This window comes from Choloepus didactylus, chromosome 21 (assembly GCF_015220235.1).
Source record: "Choloepus didactylus isolate mChoDid1 chromosome 21, mChoDid1.pri, whole genome shotgun sequence".
NCBI lineage: Eukaryota > Metazoa > Chordata > Mammalia > Pilosa > Megalonychidae > Choloepus > Choloepus didactylus.
This window is the reverse complement of record NC_051327.1, coordinates 46436223-46462833: the sequence shown is the minus strand read 5'-3', so window position 1 is coordinate 46462833 and position 26611 is coordinate 46436223. Positions and strand designations below refer to the sequence as shown.

The 26611-nt window shown below is 55.5% G+C and overlaps 2 protein-coding genes across 2 annotated transcripts; both read left to right on the top strand.

Moving 5' to 3' along the window:
* The first annotated feature begins 1910 nt into the window (after positions 1-1910).
* Positions 1911-18237, top strand: FBXL19 (F-box and leucine rich repeat protein 19). Its single transcript, XM_037814506.1, is given in 12 exon segments — positions 1911-2018; positions 2020-2094; positions 3515-3658; positions 3783-3869; positions 3951-4169; positions 4673-4705; positions 5941-6222; positions 6224-6453; positions 12702-12865; positions 12968-13129; positions 17438-17656; positions 17761-18237. Coding segments are annotated over 12 exon segments (1899 nt in total). The 5' UTR covers positions 1911-1913; the 3' UTR covers positions 17940-18237.
* A 1120-nt stretch (positions 18238-19357) lies between these two features.
* Positions 19358-24691, top strand: ORAI3 (ORAI calcium release-activated calcium modulator 3). The gene is made up of 2 exons (XM_037814507.1): positions 19358-20456; positions 23163-24691. The coding sequence occupies exons 1-2, from the start codon at positions 20229-20231 to the stop codon at positions 23823-23825; spliced, it is 891 nt and encodes a 296-aa protein (XP_037670435.1). The 5' UTR covers positions 19358-20228; the 3' UTR covers positions 23826-24691.
* The last annotated feature ends 1920 nt before the right edge of the window (positions 24692-26611 follow it).

Sequence of the window (26611 nt, the reverse complement as noted above, 5' to 3'; positions counted from 1 at the left end):
TCCCCTCGCCCCGTAGCCTTAGGGCCCGGGGCCGCAGTCCAGGGGCGGGCCCAGGGGAGGGGGGCAGGTTACAAGGACCCCCCCCTCCCCGGGAACCGGCGGTGGGCGGGGCTTGAACCCCGGAAACGGCGGGGGGGCCCGGGCCTGGCCCTGGACCCCTAAGCAGTGGGGACTGGGAAAGGGCCAGTTAAAGGGCCGGGGGTGCTGAGGAGAAGCGGGGAGGGGGAGGGGAGCTGGGACTGGGACCCCGGACTGAGAGGGGCCGGGGCAGAAGCTGAGCACCCTGCGCCCGAGGAGCCCCCGTTGGTCTTGGGGGGCTGAGGGGACTGAGCCCCCCGGAGCAGGACCCTCCCCCTGGAAGGGCCGCGCCGCAGCCCGTGGGAGGGCTTTCGCCCCCGGCGGCCCCCCATCTCCACTCGCCGCCTTCCCGGCCTCCGCCGGAGGGAGGGGCCCGAGCGCCCTCGGGGGGCCGTGGACCCCGGCGTTCTGAAGCGTTCCGCGCCCCGCGCCCCCCGGCCCCCCCCGCCGCCGATGGCCGCCGACCCGCCGGGAGCTGCCGAGAAGGGGAGAGATGGCTCCCGGGACACGTGTGAGGTGGGTGCATGCGGCTTCCTCCGCACCCCTAGACCTGGGCAGTTCCCACTCCCATTCATCCTCAGCCCGGCTTCTCGCTACCCCTCCCCCGCCCCCAGCCTCACCCTCTCTGCTCCCAACTCCTTCTCCAGCCCTCCTTCCTATGACCTCCCAGCCCCGGGGAACTGGCCTCCTTCCTAGACCTCGCTTCCCCTTGCAGACCCCCCCCCTCGCCGGCAGTCGCCGCCCCCCCCAGGCCCTCCCCTGGAGCGTTGGAGGGCCCCTTCCCCCCAATGGATGGGTCTGGAAATCCCCGGAAAGGGGGAAACTGGTGTAAGACTCTGGCAGAGAAGAGACCCTCCAGGCCTGCTGAGTCCGTGTGAAATCTTGGAGGATCTGGTTTCTATGGGAAGGGGAGCCAATGGGTTCTAGACCATTAGGAATGGAAAGCAGCCTGGGAAGCTGGAGGGTCCAGGACTGAGGCCATCCTCAGTGGTGTGGAGATGTCAGGCTGGATTCTAGAACTCCAGGGACTCTGGGAGATTGCCTAGGTTGACCTGAGGGACCCAAGGGGAGGATGTCTTGGAGCAGAGGTAGCCCTGTGGGGAGCAGAGGGATTGAGAACTCCAGCTTAGGAGGGTCTCTGAAGGAGCATGTCAGGGGGGGTCTCAGAGCCCCAGGGAAGTTGGGGAGAGGTGAAGAATGGATCCTTAGGGACGGGGCTGGGGACGAGGGAGGATACCATTGGATCTAGTGACGATATCTAGGTTTGGGGGGAGAGAGATTGGATGGGGGTTGTGTTGGGGGTAAGGTGAATCCTCTGTGCATGAGAGAGAGAGAGAAGAGTCTGGAGCTTTCACTCAGCAATCTGTGGGTATCTGGGAGGTAAATCTGGGGAATTTCAGATTGGGGAAGCCTGGGGTGTACCGCATTGGGATAACAGGGGAAGAATCAGAATCTCTGAGGAACTCCACGGAGAAGGAGCCCCTGGCCTTCCCAAGGAACTTTCATGGGGGGTGTTAGAGGAGAGGACCGTGCCCCTTCCTTCCCTTGAGGGAAGGGGGCACTGAGGAAATGTTAGTGGGGTGAGGTCAGGAAGCCACTTCTCTTGGCTCCCTAGTGGGGTGGGTCTCCTGTGGAAAGGCCTTGAGTAGAGGGAGTGGCCCCCCTCCCTGCTCTCCACATGGAGTGACCTCCTTGTTTCTTGTCCTGAGGAGGGCCAGCACGGGCTGCCTAGGGTTAGGGGAAGCCACCAGAAGTCTCTCAGGCTAGATGCCCCAGTGGGCCCACCTGACCCAGCCACCATCTACCCACAGCCCTCGGCGTTGCTGACGCCCCCAATGTCGTCGAGCAGCCGGGGGCCGGGGGCCGGAGCGGCGCCGACGCCGAACCCCGCTGGCCGCCGCTGCCGGGCCTGTGTGCGAACTGAGTGCGGGGACTGCCACTTTCTGCCGAGACATGAAGAAGTTCGGGGGGCCCGGGCGCATGAAGCAGTCGTGCCTGCTCCGGCAGTGCACTGCCGTGAGTTCTGCCCCGCATTGCATTGGGTACCCTTCCCGGCCTGGCCCCAGCACCCTTCCCAGAACGGTCTGCAGAGTTGCTGTTTGTTCATTTTTCCATTCATTCATTTCTTTCATTCATTCACTAGTCGGTTTGAAAGTCCACCAGACCCATCTTTGCCCTTAGCTTTAAGCTGGGAGAAAGGCCATGGTCACAGAGGAATCTGTCCCAGTCCTTACCTTGATGCCTTTCCCACCTTCCAGAGGCACAGACCCATGGAAAGTTCCACCCCTGTGGTACCCCTCCCCAGTGGTGTCTGTGCAGGATACCAACCCCCAGAGCCCGCTGCTGTGACTAGGTCTTGCCCTTCTCTGGCCTCTTTCCTTACTGCTCAGGGCAGGCTTAGATTTGAGTGAAGCCAGGTTCACCCTTCGTGTGACCTTGAGCAAATCACTTGGAACTTCAGGTACCTTCTCTGCAAAATGTTCCCTTTGCTAAGTTGTAAAAATGAAACAATAGCACGATATAAACATGCCTCCTCCAAAGCCCAGCACCCAGTAGGTGTCAGAGAAACATGATTTCCTCCCTGCCTTCCTCATCCTTTGAGCTGCCCAGGGCTCCAGAGAGCGGCCCTTCCCCATCGGCCACACGAGCCAGCTGCATCCTGTGCCCCCCTCCCCACACCACCACCTCCCCTCTCTTCCAGCCGCTCTTTCCTGGTTGGTCTCCTCACAGCCCCTCTGTTCTCTTCCTTTGTGCCACAACCCCTTGCCTCCCTTTCCTGTTCTTCCCCTACCTGCTTTTTCCTTGAGCCTGTCTCACAACCTTCAGCAGCCCGCACAGGATTCAGTATTACACTCTCCCGAAAGCCACATTGTCCCCAGGTTGTTCCTGCTTTCCCCACAGTCAGCCAGCTGTCTTTAGTGAATCTCACTCAAACCAGGCTCGATGTGGGGTTCAGAGCAACCCTTGGGCTGTTCTCTGCCCGTTGAACAACCTTGGAATAACTACAAGTTGCTATTGTGCCCTCCCCAGTCTCTCTCAGTCCCACTGTCATATTTAGCTGTGGTCTGTCTCCTTCCCCAAAGCCCGCTGTAGTTTCAGGGTCACAAAAGCCCTTGATCAGCTGTAACAGTCAAACACACTGGTAACTATGTATCAAGTTCCCCCCATGTTGTCTCATTCTTCCAACAGGCCCACAAGGGGGAGACTCAGTTCCATTTTACAGATGCAGAAACAGAGGCTTAAAGAGGTTAAATCATTTCTTCAAGGTCACACAGCCCAAAAGGAGCAAATTCAGGATTTGACCCAACTTTGGTCCATGGGCTCTGAATTGCTTACCAAGTCTTCCTTCTTCCCTAGCAGCTGACAGTTGTCCCCAAAAGGAAGGGCCTCTCCCCTGTTGCTCCCCTGTTGTCTGATACCCCCTCTCTCCCAACAGCCTGTGCTCCCACACACAGCCGTGTGCCTCTTGTGTGGGGAGGCTGGGAAGGAGGACACAGTGGAGGGAGAGGAGGAGAAATTTGGTTTGAGCCTCATGGAGTGTACAATCTGCAATGAGATCGTCCACCCTGGCTGCCTGAAGGTGAGAGCCCTGGGGATCCTGGAGTCTGGGGCAGAGCAAATTGTCAGGGAGCAAGAAAGTGGGGACTTCCCTGCCTGTGGGTTTATGCGCACCCTGCATCCCCTCCCTGCCCTCTCGCCTACAGATGGGGAAGGCTGAGGGTGTCATCAATGCGGAGATCCCCAACTGCTGGGAGTGCCCTCGCTGTACCCAGGAAGGCCGGACCAGCAAGGTAGGGGCAGGGGCTGGGCCCTGGGGAGGTGGTGGGTCGGGAAGCTGTGCAAGACCTCACCCCCCGTCCCCATCTTCCCAGGATTCAGGAGAGGGGCCAGGCCGCCGCAGGGCTGACAATGGCGAGGAAGGTGCCAGCCTGGGGAGTGGATGGAAGCTGACGGAGGAGCCGCCACTTCCACTGCCCCCACCCAGGCGCAAGGGCCCCCTACCTGCCGGCCCTCCCCCAGAGGATGTGCCTGGGCCTCCCAAACGGAAGGAGAGGGAGGCAGGGAATGAGCCCCCCACCCCAAGGAAAAAGGTGAGTCAGGGAGCATGCTCACTAGCTCAGGCGGAAGGGATTCTGGGAGCTGTGGTCCTGGAATGGATGAAGGCAGTGGGCTGGGAGGCAGTAATCCATAGGTTCCCAGGGGTTGTTGGGAGATGTAGTTCAGGAGCTGTTGCAGGGGAGGGTAAAGCATGCTCAGTGGGGAGGAGAGGTACAGGTAAAGGGGAACTGACACCAGACAGGGGAGCTCTGGGAGCCCTGAGTGCTTTAGGGAGGAGGGAGAGAGAGCATGCTCAAATTAGCTGCTACAGAGGAGGAGGGAGGAGCTAGAAATTGCCGGAGGGGGAAGAAAGAGGAGATGGGAGCATGCTCAGTGAACTGAGACACTGTTGCAAGGTGAGCATGCTCAGGGTTCTCCCTGGGAGGGGGGTTCTGGGATTTGTAGCCTGAAAGAAGGGCATGGACCTTAATTTTATGGGCAGTGAGGTTCTAATGGGGTCTCTCCCTTCCCCCACATCTCCCTCTTGCCCCGGTAGGTGAAAGGAGGCCGAGAGAGGCACCTGAAGAAGGTGGGTGGAGATACCTGCCTCCTCCGAGGATCGGACCCAGGCGGCCCTGGCCTTCTGCCCCCCAGGGTTCTGAATCCAAGCCAGGCTTTCTCGTCCTGCCACCCTGGGCTCCCTCCCGAGAACTGGGAGGTGTGCCCGGGACCTCCTCCCTACCCCGCCCCCCCTTTCTTTGCCCCACCCTCCACCCTGGAGAAGAGATCTGTCCTTTCCTGCTCACCTCATCCAGCCCCAGCTTCACCTGGCCACGATGGGTGTCTGAACCCCTGGGAAGGGATGGAGGGGGAAAGTGGGTTGGGCCAGGCCATAGGAGCCCCAACTGCCCATCTGGTCCATTTGCCTCATCTTTCCAAGCCTTAAAGGGGAAAGAACTGAGTTCAAATCCCTACCCAAATGCTGATTCCCTGTGTGATTTTGGAAAGTCATCTTTGGCTCTGAGCCTCAAGTGTCTTCATCTGTGAGATGGGGATGATGTTACCTACTTCACTCACCAATCCAAATAAGGTAGTGAAAGTAAATGAGCTCATAACTAAAAGTCTACCTAGATTTGGAGAAAATGAGGCCCAGAGAGGTTTAAGAGACTTCGTATGTCACAGAAAAGTCAGGATTCAGACATCATTTTTGTACTGACGTAGTAAATGCAAGGGGTCTACCTGGTTGTGTTCAAATCCTGTTTCTGTCATTTGCTTTGTAACATTGGCCACATCATGTAATCTCTCTGAGCCTCAGTTTCCTCTTGGCTAAAAAAAAAGCAGTCTAAATTCTCACTACTACTGAGAACGTAACGAGTTAGCGAGCAGGGGACTCTCCACATGGGGCCAGGAGACCATTGCTATTTTTATGTTGTTGAATATATACTCGGAATTGTCTCATCCAGTCTTTTCGTGTTATAGACGATGCAGCAGGGACTTTCCAAGGGCACGCAGAGAGCTGAAGGCCAAGCCAGTATTCAAAACTAGGTCTTTTAACTGTTCTCTATACCTCCTGCTTTTGGAAATTCATAAGCCATTGAAACCCATAAGGCTTTTAATTCTAGGAATCAGCACCCTCATGTTACAGATAAGGAAAATGAGATTCAGAGAAGGTCAATGACTTGGCTTATTACAGTGATCAGGAGCAGAAGTAGGGCTGGAACTCGGGACTATCCCTTGGGCTGTTCACTCCCTGGTGACTCCTTTGGGCCGGGGGGTGGGAAAGGGAGTGCCAGGCCCTAGAACAGCCTCACCCTCTCCCTGCAGAAACCAAAGCCATCTTTGGCCTCTACTGAGGGCCCAGCAGTGCCGTCCCCATCGCCACAGAGGGAGAAGCTGGAGCGCTTCAAGCGGATGTGCCAGCTTCTGGAGCGGGTCCCTGACACCTCCTCCTCCTCCTCTGACTCAGACTCTGACTCGGACTCATCAGGGACATCGCTGAGTGAGGATGAAGCCTCCGGCGAGGCCCGGAATGGGCGACGGCCAGCCCGGGGCAGCTCGGGCGAGAAGGAGAACCGTGGGGGGCGGCGGGCTGTGCGCCCTGGCAGCGGGGGGGCCCCTGCTCAGCTGGCCCCTGGGCCCTGCCCCTCCGCCCCGGCCCCCACAGCTGGAGCGGCATGTGGTACGGCCCCCACCTCGAAGCCCTGAGCCCGACACGCTGCCTTTGGCTGCTGGATCTGACCACCCCCTGCCCCGGGCTGCCTGGCTTCGTGTCTTCCAGCACCTCGGGCCCCGTGAGCTGTGCATCTGCATGCGAGTCTGCCGGACGTGGAGCCGCTGGTGAGTGGCCTGGACAGGCCAGGGTTCCATTTCCTTGCTGTGCCACCTGTAGCAGGTCTCTGACCCACTCTGGGCTTTGTCGCGTGAATGCTGGTAATAATAAGGAACACGTCTGTAGAGTATGTGTGTATACATGTATGTGCATAGTATAACACTTCCACGATTACCACGTGTAGGCTGCTTTCCATTTATGAGCTCATTTACCCCTCACAACAACTTTGGGGCAGGTACTATTATCTCCATTTTCAGATGAGGAAGCTGAGGCCCAAGGTCATGTGGAGAGGAAGTGATAGAACTGAGAATTTGAACCCAGGCCTTCTGGCTCCAGCATCTTCCCTCCTTATGATAGCTATCATTTATTGAGTATTTGGTACGTGGCAAGAATTGTGCTGATCTCCTTTTCTTTGCACTCTCCCTCTACTGAGCACTCCCATTTACCCCTGAGAAAGCCCCTGGCTGGGGCAGCCCCTATTCTCTCAGAGGCAGCCATGCTTTGGTCTCTTGCCTCAGCTCGTAGCTTCTTCCTTCCCTGGAGCTACTTCCAACACCTTCTCTCCATCCTCTCTTGCCACCACCTCTGCCTCCTGGAAGCTTGTTTGTTCAGAAATGCCAGTCACCTCCCCAAAGCCCCTTGCCTTCCTCCCTGACCCCACCCCTGACTGAATCCCTCCCCCTCTCATTGAACCCCCTGGCACTTGGTGCCCTTCTTGGGGCAGAAGGGGCTGCTGCACGTTGATGAGACTTTGTTCACTTATTCATTTTCCCATTCCCCTTGGTTGCTGGGGTGCTTTATCTTTGTGTCCCTAGCACAGGGCAAGGTGCTCAAGAAACGTGTGAAATGAGTTGATTCAGGTCCTTGCTGTGGGTACCTCATAAATGTTAGCTAGTGTGTTCCTCCTGATAGCAGCCCTGGGAGGGAGGCTAAATGGCCCTATTTAGCCAGTAGAGAATGAGGACACCTGAAGCCACGGCACAGGTTAGTGACAGTCTTCTTCCTTTGAATCAAGGCCTGGGGCGCTGGTTCCTGCCTTCAGCCTGGCGTGGAGACTCTGGAGGCAAATTGCCTGGGGTCAAATCTTATACTTCTGATGAGCCGCGGGCCTCCGGGCCAGCACCTTAACTTCCCTGTGCCCCAGTCAGTTTATCTGTCAAACCAGGATAACTCCAGTACCTACTTCACAAGGTTTTTTGAGTTCATATTCATAAAGAACTGAGGACAGTACCTGAGAAATAGAAACTACTTAATGCCTTAACTGTAATCATTGTTATTCACTCCGTTACAAATATTGACTGAAAGCACAGACTACTGCATGCTTGGAATGCCCATTTGTGCCCCTGAAGAGCCCTCTGCTAGCCCACAACATAGACGCAGATTGTTCCAGCGGTTGCCCCTGCCTCGTGTGTCAGTTGAGGAAATGGATGCCAAGGCCCTGTCATCGAGATCAGCCCTGTGTTGGGTTTTTGGGGTCCAGAACTGAAGTAGACCTAATGGCTGCCTCCAGGAGTCTTGTGAACGGAAGTGGGAGAGCAGAGAGGCTGGAGTGCACAGTGGTTTCCAGCTTGGGGCCTGGAGTCTGGTCACTGGGGTTTCATTCATCGGAACTCCTGTACTTCCTGGCCGGGTGGCCATGGGCTGGATAGCTAGACCTCTCAAGGCCTCGGTTTTCTCATCTGTAGCCTGGGGTTCATGTTAATACTCATCCAATGGGGAGAAATGAGGCAGCTCCTGCAAAGCACGTAGCACAGTGCCTGAAGGTAGGTTTGATGAGAAAATCGAGGGTAGGGAAAAGCAGGGGGCTTTGGGGGTACAGCGGGACCAGTCAGGAGGCTCTTTCAGGCATGGACACAGAAGCAGGGCAGTGGGGATGGAGAGGAGGGACTCAGGCTGAGAACTTTTTAAAGAAGCAGAACGGCTGGGATTTGGTGACTAATTGGCTATGTCAGCCAGTTGCTGGCCCAGGAGCCTGGGTGGGCAACGGTACCCATTCCCTGAGCTCAGGAATCCCAGTGGGGAAGACAAAGGGCTCAGATTATGACATGTTTGGTCTGGGAGACCTGTGGACCACTCAGGTGGAGCTAGCAGGAGAACAGTTACATCTGCAGCTGTAATGCTCAAGAGAGAGTTACAAATTTGGGATTTTTCAACCTATCCTTAGCAGCTTTGAGTAAGAGGACAGAGGATAGACTGTCAGTATTTATGAGTTAGAGAAAGCGCCCAGAGAATTGGAAGGGATCCAGAGTAGAGGGGTGACCTCTAGAGAAGAGCAATTGAGGAAGGAGTAAACGATGAGCAGCGTCCACTGTTGGCAAGATGTCAGGAGAGATCAAGACCAAGAGTTGGCAGTTGGATTTTGCTACAAGGAGGTCATTGGAATCTTTGGCTGCGGCTGTGTTATGGGGAGGGAGGGGGGCAAAGCCAGATTGCAGTGGGTTGAAGAAGGAATTATTCCAGAATGTCAGCAGCCAGGCAGGGACTTTCTCTGTTTGTTTGCTGCTGTATCCCTACTTTCTAAGACGATGCCTGGCATATAGTAGATACTAAAAATATATTTGTTGAATGAATGAATAAATGAAGGTGAGGAAATCAGGAGCAAGTGTGGGAAAGAGGTAGTGGAGGGTGGAGTTACAGAAGAGTCTGTGGGTGGGAGAACAGGAAGTTGCAGGCTTTCCTGTCTGGTGGCTTCCATCTTCTCTTGAACCTGGAGGTGCAGTGGTCCACTGAGAGTAAGAGGAGAGGGAGGGGTGGGGTCAGGGGGAGGTGTGGACGAGCTGCTGAGTTGCAGAGAAGCCTGGAGTTTTCAAGAGTGTGGGCAAAGAGGTGGCAAGGATGGGACAGGGACATAGGTTCAGGGCTGGTTGGGGCTGGGAGTAAAGCCTGACGGTAGACAGATTGGGGGGGCAGTGGTGACATCAGGTTGCCCAGAGGCAAGAACTGACTGTGGCCAGAGCCCAGGAGGCTGTGAGCTTCCTACAGGCAGCAGTGTGGGCTGCTCCATCTCTGCATCCCCAGTGGGCCTGTGTAAGAGGGGAGTTTAGGATTAGAGTTGAGGCTTTGGGAAGTGGGCTTAGTAGGCCGATGAAGCAGTTGGGGGAAGGCTGGAGTCAGGCTTCACCTCCCCAGGATGATGATGTGTCTTGGCCTCTTAAGAATTCTCCCCACCTCTTGCCTTGGTGTCACATTGTCCAGCTTACAAGCCACCTGTCCATGGCTCCTTGTTGCCCTCATAGTGAATTTGCACTGTCCGGTTGGACATTTGTTTTGGGTAATGGAGGCCCAGAGAGGGCACGTGACTTGCCTAAGGTCACCCAGAGTATAGAGATGGCAGAGTTGGGATTCAGATCCACTCAGCTCCACCGTCTTCACCTTGGTCCGGGGCCTGCATTCCAGCCCTCCTTGACGGGACCCCCGCCCCCCCACTGCGGCCTCCTCCCCACTTGGAGCTCAGGTTCTCAATCCACAGACACTTGGTTTAAGCCTTGGCTCTGCTACCACTTGTTAGCCATAGGACCTTGAACAAATTCCTTTACTCCTGGGCTTCATTTTCCTTAACTATAAAAAAGGATGCTGGTAATAATAGTACTCCTTTCCTGGGGCTATGTGAGTTTAACATCTTGCTGTGTAGAAGAGTACCCGGCATATGACAAACCCTCAGTAAGTGTCAGTTACTAGTGCTGTGGTCGTCAGCATCGATAGTCTCATGTTGATGATGATGAAGAGTTCTTTGTTCCTGTGGCTTGAAGTTCCCAGAGCTCTTCGTTTTCTCTCTCCCACTGGGTCTGGACACAGGTTCCTCCCCATCTGGAACACACAGCTTCCTCATCCTCCCTTCCCTTGCCAGGCTAACTCTGCTTTCCTCAAAGCCACAGTGAGGCATGGGCTCTCCAGGAGGCCCCCTGTCCCAGCTCCCACCCTTGGCTCCCCTGGTCCTTGTGGTGGCTCTTAGCACTGCAGCTCGTGCAGGCTGTCTGTGTCTCCCTGGATCGCCCAGCAAGAACTCTGTGGTCTTTGCCTGCTTCTTGCCCAGGGGGGCCGGGTCCCTGGTAGCAGTAAGGCCCTCGTGACTGTCAGTGCCACTCTCAGGTGTAATCCTGGTCACACAAGGGCAAAGGGATCAATCAGCGCCCACTAAGAAAGGGTCAGGGGAGACGTGGTAGAAGAGAAGGCATTAGAGATGAGCCTGCAAGGATTGGGATTAATTGGTACCCATGCCCAGCAGGGGCACAGCGTGTGCCAGAACTTCTTGTCCCCAAACAGGGCTGAGGGTCTGCAGGAGGGCAGGTGGTTTGGCCTGGCTCTCTTGAAATATTGTACAGAAACATATCGGGGCCTCTGAGGGCCTCCCCCCCCCCAGACAGAGGGGTTCCCTTCCAGCTGTGGAGGATCCAGAAAGCTTTCAAGGAGGTGGTGGCAGTTGAGTTGAGACTCAGGGCTGGGTCGTGATGTGCAGGGGGAGGTTTTGGATGGAGCAGGATTTCACTGTGTGGAATATGAGAAGGGGCGAGAACTAGGGGCAGAAGCTGGGTGGAGGGTGAGTTGTTTTTTTGTTTGTTTGTTTTCCTTTTTCTTTCCTAGACTCAGAGGCTTGTTTATGTTTATTGGATGAGTGGTGGGGACCAGGGAGAAGCTGGAATGCCAGAAGGGGGCAAATGGCTGGAGAGGGCAGAACGGAGAGAGCCGGAGGGGTGGCGGAGTTGGTGGGGTGGAAGCCTCAGCATCTGTGCTGCCAACGTTCCAGAAACCGACACACCTGGGCTCTGTAGTGTGCCTGGCAGTTTTAAGTGGCACAAAAACACTGCTTAATCCCTCTGTTAATATTGAAAAGGAAATCTTCTCCACTGGGTGTTAGTGTATCTTCAGCACCTCTCTGATGCTTGCATATATATACCTGTCTATTTAACAAAAATCGTCTTTAGGCACTAGCCTAAATCCACAGCAACACCTGGCTAGAATTTAATAAGCCTGGTCTTTTTATTGCATTTATTTTTAAGTTTAATTTACATTTATGTGAAACAATACTGGTTTTAAAAGTGCAGGAGGGAATCTATTTAAAGATAATGCGTGCTCTGCAGATAAGTGGACAGCAAATGCTGGAGTTCGGGAATCACTGCTCCAGCTCAGCTTCTTGAAGCCAAGAAGGGGGCATAAGATACAGCTCCCCGGGCCTCAACCCCCATTGCTCCTGATATAGCCATCCAGCTGACTTGCCTCTGAGAATTACTGCAGTAGAAGAGACTTTTTCATGGACCACAAAAAGATTACCCTGGGAGGGGTAGGGAGCGGAAGGGTTCCCTGGTGAAATAAGTTTGGGAAATCCCTCTCTAGTTTACTGTGCCTGTTGGAATATTTGAGGCTCTGGTGAATGCTGCCATCAGGAAACCTGCTTAACTCTGTTCAGGCCGCATTCATGTTTGTAGCTTCAATACCTGGGACTTTCCAGGCCTTCTATAAACGCTGATCAAGTGAATAAATGAAAAGCTATAAATGAGGTTAGGAGAGCAGCAGCAGTGTTCAGTGGAAGCTTCAAGTTGTTCACACTGGCTTGGCCTCATTCATTATTCATTCATTCATTCAAGAGATATACAACAAATAACATGCTATGCACCTGATTCTGTGTTAGGTACTGGGGGTGCAGAAGTGAAAAAAGACACAAATTTGCTCTCATGGAACTTACATTCTAGCTGGAGAGATACACTAATCTAGTAAAGAAATAAAATATCAGGGCTGTAAGTCAAGCCTTGGGCAGCTGGCTACCAAGATGAGGCAGATGTGGATCAAGGACAGAGAGCAGAGGAGATGAGAAATGCCTGGGAGCCACCCTAAGTTAGCAAGGAGAAATCTAGAAGCCCAAAGGTGGCTGGAGGTCGGGTGGGATTCCTACTGACCGCTCCCTTTGGCCTTATATCGTATAGTTTGTAGGGTGTTTGTCTGGCAAAATGCTTTCTCAGCTGTAAGGCCCGCAAACTGTAATTACCTTGTTTGACCTTACAGCAGCCCTATAGGGCAGGCAGTCTGGGTCATTATCTTCATTTTATTAAGGAGGACTCTGAGGCTCAGGGAGAGGAATGGACTTGCCCAGGGGCTCCCATCCAGTTGGTGATGGAGTTGGGCCCCAAACCCAGGAGTTTCTGGCCACTCCCACTGTCTCTGTGGGCCAGGAGAGGGCCGGAGTGAACTGTTGGAGTGGAGAGGTTTGTGGGTGCCCCAAAGCAGAGGACTGAGGTCTCTGTCTCCCCCTTGTGGTCGGCAGGTGCTATGACAAGCGTCTGTGGCCGCGGATGGACCTGAGCAGGCGGAAGTCTCTGACCCCGCCCATGCTGAGCGGTGTTGTTCGGCGCCAACCCCGAGCCCTGGACCTCAGCTGGACAGGTGTCTCTAAGAAGCAGCTTATGTGGCTTCTGAACCGACTGCAAGGTAGGGGTGTCAAGGTAGGGGTGGCAAGGTGGGCCAGGTTGGGGCTGGGGCAGGCCTGGAGCAGAGCCCCCCAGCACGGCTTCCTGACCCCCCATCCCCTAGGCCTGCAGGAGCTGGTGCTCTCTGGCTGCTCCTGGCTCTCTGTCTCCGCCCTCGGCTCAGCTCCGCTGCCGGCCCTGCGGCTCCTGGACCTCCGCTGGATCGAGGATGTTAAAGACTCGCAACTCCGAGAGCTGCTGCTGCCTCCACCCGACACCAAACCAGGTGCAGCCCTCGTTTGCTCATCTGTAGAATGGCTTGGGCAAAGTGGAGGTACGGGTCTCTTCTGACTCATGCTGGATGTGAAAGGATTTGAAGAAGGGAAAGAACATGTGAGCATGAACAGGGCAATGCATGTCTATTGTTCATTCACTCCCTCACCTGCTGTGGCTGGGCCCTGATAGGAGCTGAGGAAACAGAGAAGAGGACACAGCTCGTGCCCTCCCGAGGGGGGAGATAATTACATAGTGAAACATGATATGAGACAGAAGGATGGAATAAAAGTCCTGGGAGAAGCCAGGGCCCAGGCAGCCTATTGGATAGCCTCCTGCAAAGGAGCAATGGTGGTTGCCACAGAAGAATGCAGGCCTGTGTGGTCTGTCAGTTCCATTTTTCAAGAGGAGCCAGAAACCTGGATTTTCTGTGAAATCTCCCAGTTTTTGAATGGTGGCAATTAATTCATATTCTTTTAAAATTTACCTGTAGACTTAGCCAAAATACAGTTGAATCATGGATTTAGCCCCTATACCCAACTTGTCCTACAGTGAAAGGATAAGAATTTTCTTGAGGGGATACAGCAGAAAGAGGCTCCCAGTCAACTTGGAGGCTCATTCAAGGGTGGCAGTGTCATCTCCCAAGTCCGATCAGCCACCTCTTCACCCTGGGACACACCCAGGGACCCTGTCAGGGAAAATCAGCCTATATTGTTGAGCACACACTCCGGGCCTAGCCCTAGGTAGAGGGCTCTTGAGACCTCAAAGTGGATCAGCTCTAGTCACCACCTTGGTGGGATCCCAGTAGTCCAGAATAGAGACCCAGAAACGGAAGGTCACAGCACAATGTGGTAGGGGCTGTGGTCCAGATGGGGAGGAGGGGCAGTGAGAGAAACTTTCCTTGAGGAGATGCTATTTGAGCTGAGTCTTGAAAGGGAAAGGGGTTGTCCAGGCAGAGGAGACTGTGTGTGTGAAGATCTGTCAAGGCCTGGAAGCAGTGGGTGGGGCAGGAGGCTCCTATTGGTCGTGAGGGGTGTACTGGGAGCTGAGGCCGGCTACTTTGGGGGTCCTATGAAAGCTGAATAAGGAGACCTGGGCTCCATGGTACAGGTTGGGGGCACTGAGGCTGGGGTCTAGCTGGGAGAGGGCTTGCTGATAGCATCCTCTCTGGCTCCCACCAGCCTGTGCCCCACACTGGTGTCAGGAGAATCATCTAGAAGGGCAAAGCTGTCATGTCACCCTGAGCCATAAACTCCCATTGCTTCCCAGTTCTCTTTGGATGAAGACTAATATTTTACTGTAGCCACTAAGGCTGGCATAGTCTGGCTCCCACTGACCACCATGGCCTCATCTCTCTTGTGCTAGCCCTGCATTTCAGCCACCTTGGCCTCCTTGCCAAATCTGATCCAGCCCTAGGGCCTTTGCTCCCTCCATTTTGTCTGGAATGCTCTACCCTCCTTCACCTGATTAAACACCTTATCATCCTTTAGGCCTCAGCTTAAATGCACTTCCACCTAGAAGTCCTCCACCCCCTTAAGATCCGAATCCCTCTACAGCTCACCCTGAGCCCCTCCCAGCTTGCCACTGTCCTGTGCAGCTGGAAATGATTTGATTAGATCTGTTTCCTCCCACTAGGTTCTTAAGCTCCAGCAGGGCAAGGACTGTGCTGCCCACTGCCTCCCCAGCACCTTGCTCATTGGTGTGCTCAGTAAATATCTGTTGCATGAATAAATGGCATAAACAAAGCAACCACAGGAACTGGAGGGAGAGATCTATTTTGAGGAACGAAGATTTCTTAAAGGAAATCTGTTGGGCCCTGAAATAAGAGAGTAAAAGAATCTTCTTTTTCCAAGTTCTTTCACAGCCATGGCTTCTTTCCCCATCCCCTCTCCTTGGCAGCAGCCCTGGGAAGGGAAGTAGAGAAACAAGGAGGATTCTTCTCATTTTCTGGATGAGGCACCAGGGAGAGGCCCAGAGGGGTTGAGTGACTGCTGCAGACCACACAGGCAGAGCTGTGCCAGGCGTTTGGCTGCTAGAATTGGGCTGAGCCAGGAAGGTTTGGGCAGGAAGTGGGGCGGGCCTGGGGAGTTGTGCATTCCAGGAGGTGAGAACGGCTGGCTGGCAGACCCACCTCTTGCTGGGTTCAGTTCAGTTTAGGTCTGTGCCAGGAGCTCACAGAGATGAGGCCCCCAGACCCTCAAGGCCTATAGTGCATGTCAGGACTCTACCCCCCACCTTCCCTGTCTTGGCTCCCCGGCTCCCTGCCGCATTCCTGGGGCAACATCACCATCCCCTGAGCCATCAATCTTTCTTCTCCCTTGCTTTTGCCCCTGCTGTTCTCAGCCTGGTGTACTCTTCTCCCACCTCCCTACATGTCCCAATCCTTAAAGGCCATTGTTGATGCTCTTACCTCTGCCCAAGCCAGAAGCGACCTCTCGTTTCTCTGCTCTCCTTTAGGGGCCCAAGGTTGAAGGTATGTGTAGCTGCATCCACCACCACCCCCCTCCAGGTTCTCAGGTCCTCAAAGACAGAGGTGGGTGGGATTCAGGGCTCACAAAGTCAAGTGTCCACAGAAGTGGCCAGGCAGGTAACAGAAGTGATGGGGTTGGTGTAGGATATTAGGGAGTGGCACTTAGTAACTGAGCTCCAGCCAGTCATTGTCAGGTGGAAGGGGTAGCCCAGTGATGCCATACCTTATGATTTTTCAAGAAAAAGCTCAACATCTGAATTTCTACATTCTTAATGTTAGTCATTAATTTAAGAAAACTTTAGCACTATGCAGACTCCAGAAACCACTTTTGTATGCTGGAGTCATGAGTTTGTGACGCCCAATCTGGTTAATCTCAGGGCTAGGCTGGTGTCTGGGAGGCAGATAGTGTTGCAGTACGAGTTTTGACTTGGAGTCACCAGGCCTGGGTTTCCTGGCTCTGAGACTTCGTGCTCATGTGATCTTGGACAGATTGCTTAGTGATTCAAGCCTCAGTTTTCTTGTCTGTGAAACAGGAATGATGATCAGAGCACTTGTCTTCCAAGGCAGTGGGCTTAAAGTGTAGTTTTTAGACCAGCAGCTTCAACATCACTAGAGAACTTATTAGAAAAGTAAACTCAGAGACCCCTTCCCAGACCTACCTAAACTCTGGGGGTGGGGCCAGCCCTCCAGTAATGCTGCACTTCTCTAGTGGAGAGCCCCTGGCTTAGGGGGTGGCAGGTACTTAGCCCTCAGCCTGGCCACAGTAAGTGGTCAACAAATGGCAGCTGCTGCAGCACAGGCACTTAGTCAAAACAAACAAACAAACAAACAAAAACGTTTTTTAATGCATGAATGTGGTGGATGCAGTAAAAGAAATGCAGACCATGTGCTTTGGGGTAAGAAATGAGGCATGTGAACTCTTCTGCCCCAGAGATGGGGAGAGAGCAGGCCTCCAAACTCAGCCTGGAAGCTGGGGACACTGGCCTGGCAGAGTGTTGAGTACAGGCAGGGTCTTGGGGCCAGGCCAGGTGGAGAGGTTGGCATTTGGGGTGAGGGAGAGGAGTCAGGAGCTGAGAAAGGGACTAGGCCTTGTAGAAACTGGGATATTCTACCAAGGAGATTGGACTTCTTTAAATTGCTCTCAGAGTTTTTAGCAGAGGAGGATGTTGTCCGGCTTGTGTTTGAGAGCTCTCAGGAGGCCAGGTAGAAGAGGAGAAATGAAGTGGTGAGGAGGATGGGGCAGGCGTTCAGGCAAGGATAGTCCTGATCTGGAGCGATGACCAGGAGGAAGGCAGGGAAGGGGCCACTCTCATGGGAGAGGGAGGATGGAGAAGAGCCTGAGGCAGCTGTCCCTTTAGGGATGTCATTTGTTGGATAAATCAGTGGATATTTACTGAGCACCTACTAGGTCCCTGTTGCTGTAGACATAGTAATGAACAAGACAGGCAAACTTCGTGCCTTCATGGATAGAGCCTATATTCTAGAAGGAAAAATAAATAAATAAATAAAATATATATATATGTAATCTCAGATGGTGAGAAAAGGAAGAAAAATAATGCAGGGAAGGGTTAGGCAGGAGTGTGTGGAGTGCTGCAGGTTCAGGTAGAGCAATCTTGGAAGGCCTCACAGAGGAGGCAATTTGAGCAGAGGATGATTGAGACCAGGGGGCAGGTCAGTTGGTGCTGGGGAGAAGAGCAAGCCAGGCAAAGCACAGCAGGTTGAGGCTCCCTTATGGCAGGAGCAGGTTTGGGGGATGGTGGGGAATTTGGGTGCAGAGACACAGCTGGCCTGGAGGCCTAGGCATGGGGCTGGGAGTGTCCAGGTGTGCTGACTTCTCATCTGCCTCCCCAGGCCAAACGGAGAGCCGGGGACGCCTGCAGGGGGTGGCAGAACTGCGCCTGGCCGGCCTGGAGCTGACCGATGCCTCCCTGCGGCTCCTGCTGCGCCACGCACCCCAGCTCAGCGCCCTGGACTTGAGCCATTGCGCCCACGTCGGGGACCCCAGCGTTCACCTCCTTACGGCCCCCACCTCCCCACTCCGCGAGACCCTCGTACACCTCAATCTCGCTGGTAAGCCTGGTCCCTTCTCTACCCTACTAGCCCGTTGTCCCCCCTGGCCAATGCCTGTCCCTCACTCACATACCTAGGCTCAGCTGCCACCGCCCCGTTCCCAGGTTGCCACCGCCTCACGGACCACTGCCTCCCGCTGTTCCGCCGCTGCCCACGCCTACGCCGCCTGGACCTGCGCTCCTGCCGCCAGCTCTCACCTGAAGCCTGCGCCCGGCTGGCAGCCGCCGGGCCCCCAGGCCCCTTCCGCTGCCCAGAGGAAAAGCTCCTTCTCAAGGACAGCTAGTTGGGTGCCCCCCCACCCTTCCCCAGGACTCATCCAGGAGCCTGGACCTCGGGCTTTCATATCCCACCTCCCAAACCCCCTGCCGGGAGGCCAGGTTACCCACCTCACGATTGGGGATTCCTGAGTTATGTGACTTGGGATTCCTGCCCAGGGACTCTAGCCAGCCTCCCCCTTCCCTTCCCCCTGCACTGATATCACTGGGGGTCTCTCCTTCCTGTCCCCTCCCCCTTCCACCTACTTCATTGTCCATCCCCTGGGGGGGAGTGGGTCAGAGGTACTGGGGGGGGGTGCTGAGCCAAAGGGATGGTGGGAGGGGGGGTTAATGTGCAAGTTTAAGGGTGGGTGGAGAATGGGGGAAGGGTATCTCTACACAAGATACTGGGAGCCAGGGGGCTGGGGGAGGTGGAAGATGGGCTGGGGGGAGGGGGGCATAAAGCAGACCACCAAGGGTTCAGGGAACAAAGACCAGATACTTGGAGTTGGGCTGTGGGTGGGTGGGTGGAACAAAAAGGGAAACCAGAGGAGCAATTGGGGATCCAGGTGTCAGAGATGGGCTCTGGGAGCCAGGGGAAAGCCAGAGCTGAGTGGGGGGTGGGGGACAAGAGCAGGTGTGGGGGCAGTAGTATCCCCTCAGAGGGGTCACCCCTCTCCTTCCCCACTCCCAGATTTCAGTTCCTTTTCCCCAGCCCTGACTCCTTGAACGTCACTGACAATGGCAGCTATTGCAAGGAGTGGGGGCCGCGGGCCTACCCGCTGTTCAGCACGGCCCCGGGGAGCGGTGAGGGGTGCCCCAGCCCCCTGCCTCCCTCCCCACACAATACTTGAACATTCATCTGTACTGAAGTGTTACTTGAACCGGGGGAATCTCGGACCTGGGGGAACCGGAGCGTGAGGGGATGAGACCAGCTTGAACTGAGACTGGACTGGTGGGCACCCAGTTTGGAATGCCCCACCCCCAGGCTCTCTTTTGCTTTACTGTACTGAGCGGCTCCACCCCTCCTGACCTGAGGGGGGTGGGAATGCCGGAGCCAATGATGGGGAAGATGGGACTCCTCCAGCTTGGCTCTTCCCACCCTTTCATCATCATTGAAACTTGTATCCCATTTGCCCAGGGAACTGCCACTCCTGGTTGCCATGGAAATAGCAGCCAGTGGACACCTCCCGATGCCAGTGCTAAGGCTGGAAATGGCCCTTCTAAGTTGCCATGGGAACTTAGCAACAGACTCTTGGCCCTCCGCCTTCCTTCGCCGCGGGGGCGTTTCGGGGGCCGAGAGGAGGGGTCGGGTCTAGGCCCCGCCCCTCAACTCTGGCCTCACGGAGGGGGGGCCGGATTGTACCATGTAGGGGAGGGGGGATCTATCCACATACCTCAGGTAACAGGGACGTGCGCGGGTGGGGGGAGGGACTGGGCGGACCAAAGGCCGGAGGGGAGAGGGGCCTGGGGATCGCGAAAGGCTTGAGGTTGAGGCCGCTCGGGGGAGGGGGAAGGCAGCCCGGCGGTGTTGGGCAGGTGGAGGACCCAGCCGGGCTGGGCCCCCTGGGCCCCGGGTCTGTATAATAACAGTTTGCTATAAAACTCAGAATCTTCCAGCCCGGGCCGCCGAGTTCGTGTGTCTGTCCGCGACGTTGGGGATAGGGCAGGGATGGCAGGAATGCCCACGCCCGGACTCTCGGAGGAGGGATCTTTTCGGATGGGTTTGGGGTCTAGGACCTCCTCGGCTCCCTGGAACTCAGGGTGCAGGGCCCCCTGCAGTCCCCGCAGACGGGTTGAAGGTGCCTGGGCTTACCTTCCTCGACTTGGCTACTTGGGGAGAGGCTGAGGAGCCTGAGCACCTGGGGATGTCCAGGTGCACTTGGGAGGGGGCCGGGGCGTCCGGGAACTCCCAGTCATGGCAAGGCGGAGGCCGGGCTTTCACCTCGCTGGCTCCGGCGACATTCTAGGTGGACAGGGGTGCCAGGGACCCTCGGGGTATCTGCCGACCGGCCCGGGACCGCAGGGGCTCGCGGGTCCCCTGGCTCCACCCCATCATGTGGCCACCGCGGCTCCGCCTCCGCCCCAGTTCCTGTTTCGGCCTCTGCTGTCCTGCTTCGGCCGCTGGGGCTCCCCGCCGCCGCCCACTCTTCCTGCCCCGCCGGGGCCGCCTCTTCCCGGGCGCCCGCGGTCCGCATCCCCGTTCGCCCCGCCCGGAGATGGGGCCTCCTTTCGGCTCGGGCCGGTCCTCCGGGGGCCCCCGAGGCTCCTCGCCCCCGCCGTGACCGCCTTGCCCACCTGGTGCCGCCGCCCCCAGGATGAAGGGTGGCGAGGGGGACGCGGGCGAACAGGCCCCGCTGAACCCCGATGCCGAGAGCCCCGCGGGCTCGGCCACGTACCGAGAGTTCGTGCACCGCGGCTACTTGGACCTCATGGGGGCCAGTCAGCACTCGCTGCGGGCGCTCAGCTGGCGTCGCCTCTACCTCAGCCGGGCCAAGCTCAAAGCCTCCAGCCGCACGTCTGCCCTGCTCTCGGGCTTCGCCATGGTGAGGGGCGGGAAAGGGTGGAGGTGAAGCACATGCCGGGGGCTAGGGGAGGGGGGTCACAGGGTCGTGGGTTAAGAAATCGGGGCCCCGTGGGAGACAGGGCAGAGGAAAGGTAAGGCAGGGTTTAAAAGGGGAGGGTAAAAGGGGCAACAGGGTCGTCCCTTTTCTTGGGTGGCTGTGTGTGTGCATGTCTACAGCCCCTCAAGAGCATACGCAGATCACCAAGGGGGTTAAATATGCAACAGCAGGGCAAAGAGGTCCGGGAGAAGCCTGCTGGCAGCAGAGGTTACCCAAATTCAAAGGCACCGGGACAACTGGAGTTGCTGGGGCTGTGAACAGGGCTGGGGAGTGGGGGTGGGGGGATAAACTGGATGGAGGGGTCACCCATGGGAGGTGGGCCCATTCCAGGGAGGACAGCTACAGCCCAGCAGGCATAAAGGATGCTGGCTGCACCCCAGGAAAGCTTTGAGAAAAGACATGCCTTGAGGAAGCTGCAGGGGAAGGAAGCTGATTAAGAAAGCTGATGAATGATTCCCGAGCTGATAAACTGCAGGCGTGGGAGGATGCGAAACACTAAGGGTCCCAGCTTGGACCCACAGGAAGTGGGGCAGAGAGAGGTCCTAGGGTAGGAATCAGCAGACACGGGTCCTGGCTTCTCCCTGCCTGTGGCCAGCTGTGTGACTTGAACAGGCCTCCACTCCCTCAAAGACCAGTGGGAAAGCTGGTGAGATCATGGCGGGTGCGGCTGCCATAGCCTGCCAAGTACCCACTCGGGGATGAACTGTGATTCTTGTTATCGGGAGCCCTAGATCTGAGTGGGACACATGCCTGAGATGGCTCAGACTAGCTTCTGGTTATTGGAGAGGCCCAGAGTGGGACAAGGGCTCTGCCAAGGGCGCTAGCAGTGAACTAGGACCCGGGGTCCCCACGATGATGACAGGAAAAGAAGTGAGGTAGAGGGGTGTCCTCTTGGGAATGTGCTCTGGTGGGGGGAGAGGGGATATGGAGATGGAGATAGACGCATGGCAGTAAGTGACTTGAGTTCTCCCGTGCCTCTCTCTGTGCCATAGCTTCTGTATTTGAACAATAATAGAAGTCTTTTTCCCAAAGGGCCATCCTCAGCCTATGGTTTTCTGTGTAGAGCCCAGCCCACCCTTCCTGATGGGGGTTTCATCTGAGGATGGAGTTGGCTCCCTTCCTTTTAGCCACCCATGGACCTAGCTGGGGGAGACCCCCCACCCCCACCAGCCCCATGGTCCAGCCTATTCCCAAGGGGACAATCCGGCCTGCTGCTGGACTTGCAGGTTGCTGGGGTGACAGCTTAAGGGCCAGGGCCTTCTCTGCAGGATCAAGAAGCCAGATGTTTAAGTTCTGGGAACAGGACTTGTCCCAGTCCTGGCAGGGGAAGGCAAGGCTGGGCCAGGCCCTGGGAGAAACCAGGACTAAGTCTGGCCCAGATCCTGTTTGTGGAAAATACCTGCTGATACCCGCCATGGCCCAATTTCCCAAAATACTCAGCCCTGTCTTCTTACCACACCTTATCCCAGCCCCAGAACAGTCTAATGGCCCCTACAAGAGCCAGGGATGGGGAAAGAGCCAGATTCTGGAATCTAGTTAGCCTGAGTTAGCAAGATAATATTATACCAATTGTATTGAACTGTTATTAAACACCAGGCACTGGGCACAGGGCTTTTATGGGCATCATCTTTCTATTACCTCATAAAGAAGGTACGCTACTGTGGCCATCTTGCAGAGGAGAAAACTGAAGATCAGAGATGTTAAGACATCTGCCCAAGATCCCACAGGAAGTCCAAATTTATAAAAGCTAGAATAGGGTCATCAGCTCCAATGTTTGCAAAGGCTGGGTAGGTAACGTGGATGCCAGGTTGGTGGTGGGGGTGGGGACGGGGCTGTGGCTATCCAGGGACCCCATGACCAGTCCAAGGGGAGCAGCTATGACTCAGCTCCAGCCAGTAGTCACCATGTGGGTCCAGTATGGTCAGATCTTCTAAATTTTCAAGAGGATCTGGAAATAGGGATATTTATTTGAAATCTCTTGAGGTTTAAAAGTTGGCAACTGATTGAATTCTTTAAAAAAAAAAAACCACACACACACACTTACAGTGTGAGCCAAGCAAAACACATCTGCAATCTGGCTTTGGCTCTCAGAGTGCCAGTTCGCAACCTCAGGCTGAGGACTATCAGAGTATTAGCTCTGATAATAACAGCAAACAGAGCATTTGCTGTATGCCTCACCCTGTTCTTAGCACTGTGTATTGTCTCCTTTGATTTTCTTGAGAACCTGGTGAGGCTGGTAGGTGCTATTGTTAAATCCCCATTTTCTAGGTGAGGAAATTGAGGCACAGGGAGAACTTGCTCAGAATTACACAACTGATATTGGCAACCAGGTGGCCCAGCTCCAGAATCTGTGCTCTTGAACCCCAAAGTTATACCGAATTAGAAACATACCATCCACCCCTCTCCATAGCCGGGGGGTAGGGGGTGGGAGGTGGGGGAAACCAAGACCAGGACAGGACAGAACCTTGCCAAGGCTGCCTGTTCATTCCTCAGCAAAAATTAGATGCCTTCTTTGTGTGCTAGGCACTCTTCTAGGTCGTAGGGACACAATGATGAAAGACACAGACCAAAAATCCTCTCCTGTGGGAGAGTCAGGAGCCCTTAATCCGTCTCCTCTTGTCCCCACAGGTGGCCATGGTGGAGGTACAGCTGGAAAGCAACCACGAATACCCGCCAGGCCTGCTGGTGGCCTTCAGCGCCTGCACCACCGTCTTGGTGGCTGTCCACCTCTTTGCACTCATGGTCTCCACGTGTCTGCTGCCCCACATCGAGGCTGTCAGCAACATCCACAACCTCAACTCTGTCCACCAGTCACCACACCAGCGACTCCACCGCTATGTGGAACTAGCCTGGGGCTTCTCCACTGCCTTAGGCACTTTCCTTTTCCTCGCTGAGGTTGTCCTGGTCGGCTGGGTCAAGTTTGTGCCTATTGGAGCCCCCGTGAGCACTGCAGCCCCTGTGGTACCCACCTCCCAGGTACCTGGGACTCTGCCACCGGTGGCCATCTCCCTTAGCCCAGCTTCCAAGCTCCCACCATCTCCTTCTGTAGCCCCATCACAGGCTGGGCCTCCTGAGGCCTGCCCGCCCCGGCAAGTGTGTGGTGCTGGTGGGGCCCATGGGCCAGGCTGGCAAGCAGCCATGGCCTCCACGGCTATTATGGTACCTGTGGGGCTGGTGTTTGTGGCCTTTGCCCTGCATTTCTACCGCTCCTTGGTGGCACACAAGACAGACCGCCACAAGCAGGAGCTTGAGGAGCTGAGCCGCCTGCAGGGGGAACTGCAGGCAGTGTAAGGCTGGTGTTAGCCCTGGCTGCAAGCACTGCCTCCCTCATTCTCTGCCCCTGGCTGGAGCCACTTCCTGTGGCCACTCTCAGGTAGAGACCAGATTCCTGCCTTCAAAGTCCTTTGGGCTGGGCTTTTGGGCAGCTCCCACATTCCTGGAGATTTTCTCTGTTAGTCTGTCCTATGGGTTTCATAGGTTATACTCAAACCTAGGCTGGGAGAGCCATGGGAGGAAGTGGAAGGGCCTCAGTCTAAGGCTCATGCATTAGGTAGTGGGGAGGCAAGGAGACCCTGGTTGGGCCCTTGGTGCTGACCCTTAGCTACTTACCCCTGTACAGGGTGGGGAGGTCAGAAGGTTATATACCCACCCAGCTGTCTCAGAAGACAGCCAACTCTTGCTTTGTTTTTGTAGAATCTACTTATGGTTGGCATTTTGGGGGAAGCTTTTCCCCATCCCCAGGTTCTAATGGGTTCCACACTATTGCTTTAGTCGCTGCAGAGAGGGATTTGGGTGTTTCTACTTCAGGCATAGGTCCAGCCTTTCCCAGGAGGAGCCTCCCTAATTTTGGAGGTCCAAGCCCTACCCCCCCCCCACTGTGGGGGCCCACAGCCACACGCAGAAGGGTCAGGACCTGCCTCACTCTCCTAGGTACGCACTTGTGCTTCTACATCTGGTTCTCACTTTCTTGGGTCAGGGCTGGGGGTCTTTAGAGACCGATGGTCTATGTGCCTGGCCTGACTCCCTGGCAAGGATTGGGGTGAAGAGGAATTCAGGTTTTAAGGGAAAAGGTTCAGTTCCTATCCCTTGGAATGCAAATTTGTTGACACTGAATTTTTGATGCATCATGTTTTATATAATAAACTGTGTTTCACAGATGTCCTTGTAGCTGTGACATGTTCCTGAGAACCAGGTGGAGGCTAGGGTACCCAGGGGTGGGGTGGGGGTGAGGTGGGTTCCAGGAATGGCCTCATCTGGTGATGGAAGAGGCCAGCAGCTTCTGAACGTGGAGACACAGTTATTCCAAAGGCTACAGAACTCTTGTTCCTGTGAACCCAAGGTGTCCACATCTCGGATTGAGGATTTAGGATGTTTCTTGAGTGGTGACCACAAGCTAGGGGATTTTCATAGGTTATCTCATTTAACCCTCACAACCACCTCAAGAGAGGAGTCTGTCATTTCCGTTTCAGAGATAAGGAAGGTGAACCCAAGGAAGGCTCAGGGTCTTGCCCAAGGCCATATGGCTAGTCAGGTGAATCTGAACTTGGATCACCTTTGCCATCCCCCTGTTGGGAAATCTCTGACTTGAAAAAAGCAGCCAGTCCCTTTCAACTGTGCCTCCATTAAAATTTTTTTCAGCCTTATTTTCTTCAAAAATTTAAAGGGTCCTAACAACACTCTCTCTTCTACTCTTGTGGTGCAAGAGGTTAGGCAAATCCCCTTGTCCTCTGACATAAATTTGCCTGAACCAGGCTCCAAGGCCTTTCCAGCACTGTTTTGATGCCTATCCTAGTCCTGCATGACTGGAATGAACATCCATTTTTAGAAGAAGACTGAAGCTTTGAGAGGTCAAGGACTTGCCCAAGGTCATTCAGCCAGTGAGTGATGTAGAGATGTCTGGACCCCAGGGTGACCTTGGCTCAGGCAGAGGGGCCTTGTGGGAGTGCCAGTCTTCAGACACCAGAGTGCCTGCGTCCAAGCCAAAGAAAAGGTGGACCAAGCCACTAGGCAACCCTTGCCCCAGCTTCCCCGGTGTAGGCCTGGGCTGGTGTTGCCCTCCAGCGGCTGAAGAGACAGGACACTGGGACCATGGTGCCTGGAGAATTGGCTAGCTCACGCCAGTTCCCATAGGACCTACTTCAATATTTTTCTAAAGGATGTGTTTAAAGTGCTCAAGCCCCACAAGCCTTTTCAGAGAACCTCTTGATTTGACCACTAAAGTGAGCTGAACCCAAGCAAAATGCGGGCCCTCTGCAGGCCTCAGTTTCCCCATCTGTCAAATGGGGATCTTAGAGGTTCCAGAGGGATAACGGGAGAAAAACGCTCCCTGCATTGTGTGCGGCGCCGGGCAAACGGCCTGAGTCACCGCAGCTTGGTTGTATTTTTCCACCTCCCGGGCGCCCCTCCCAGCCCGCCGAGGTTTTGGTGGGTGCTACGGGAAGCGCCCCTCAAGCGCCCGGCTCCGCAAGCTCTGGCCACGCCCCTACGCGCGCGGCGTCCTGGCTCCGCCCACAGGAGAAGTCGCAGATTCGCCAAGTCGGTTCCTCAGCATTACTCGGGCCCTGTATGCTCGGCTGAAACTCCTCATCGGACTCCGAGAGGAGCTCTGGGCCGAAGCCATTTCCTTCTGGGTCGGAACTGGGCTGGCCTCTGAGTCGTCCTAGTAAGAAAGATCCAGAAAAAGTGACAGACCCTGCCAACAGGGCTTGGCTAACCGGCGTATTTTTCTTGACTCCGCCAAGGAGGGCGAAAGGAGGTGACAGCTGAAGGCAGGACCCGTGGCGAATCTGCGTGCCCTCAGCCTTTTGGCCGCGCGACAAAGGGGTAGGGAAGAGGAGCAAAGGAGCGCGCATCCTGTCCACTGATTCGCCCCGCCCGCCCGACGAATCTGCGTCTGTTCAACGCGCCACTCAAACCTCCCCAGTTCTGGCTGGCCTCCTCCCCCTCCGCCCCGCCCCCTTTTCCTCAGGGACTAGTCGCAGCTTTAGTCGCCGCCGATTCGTCAAGGAACCCAGGCCGCAGGAGCTAGATAACGGTGGTGAAGCCCACTCTTCGGGGGATGCGGCCAATCTCCAGGC

What these genes read in the sequence shown, in the direction of transcription:
- ORAI3 (XM_037814507.1), top strand. Translation starts at nt 20,229, where the DNA reads ATGAAGGGTGGCGAGGGGGACGCGGGCGAACAGGCCCCGCTGAACCCC. An exon ending in TGCTCTCGGGCTTCGCCATG is followed by an intron (nt 20,457 to 23,162) that starts GTGAGGGGCGGG and finishes TTGTCCCCACAG; the next exon opens with GTGGCCATGGTGGAGGTACA.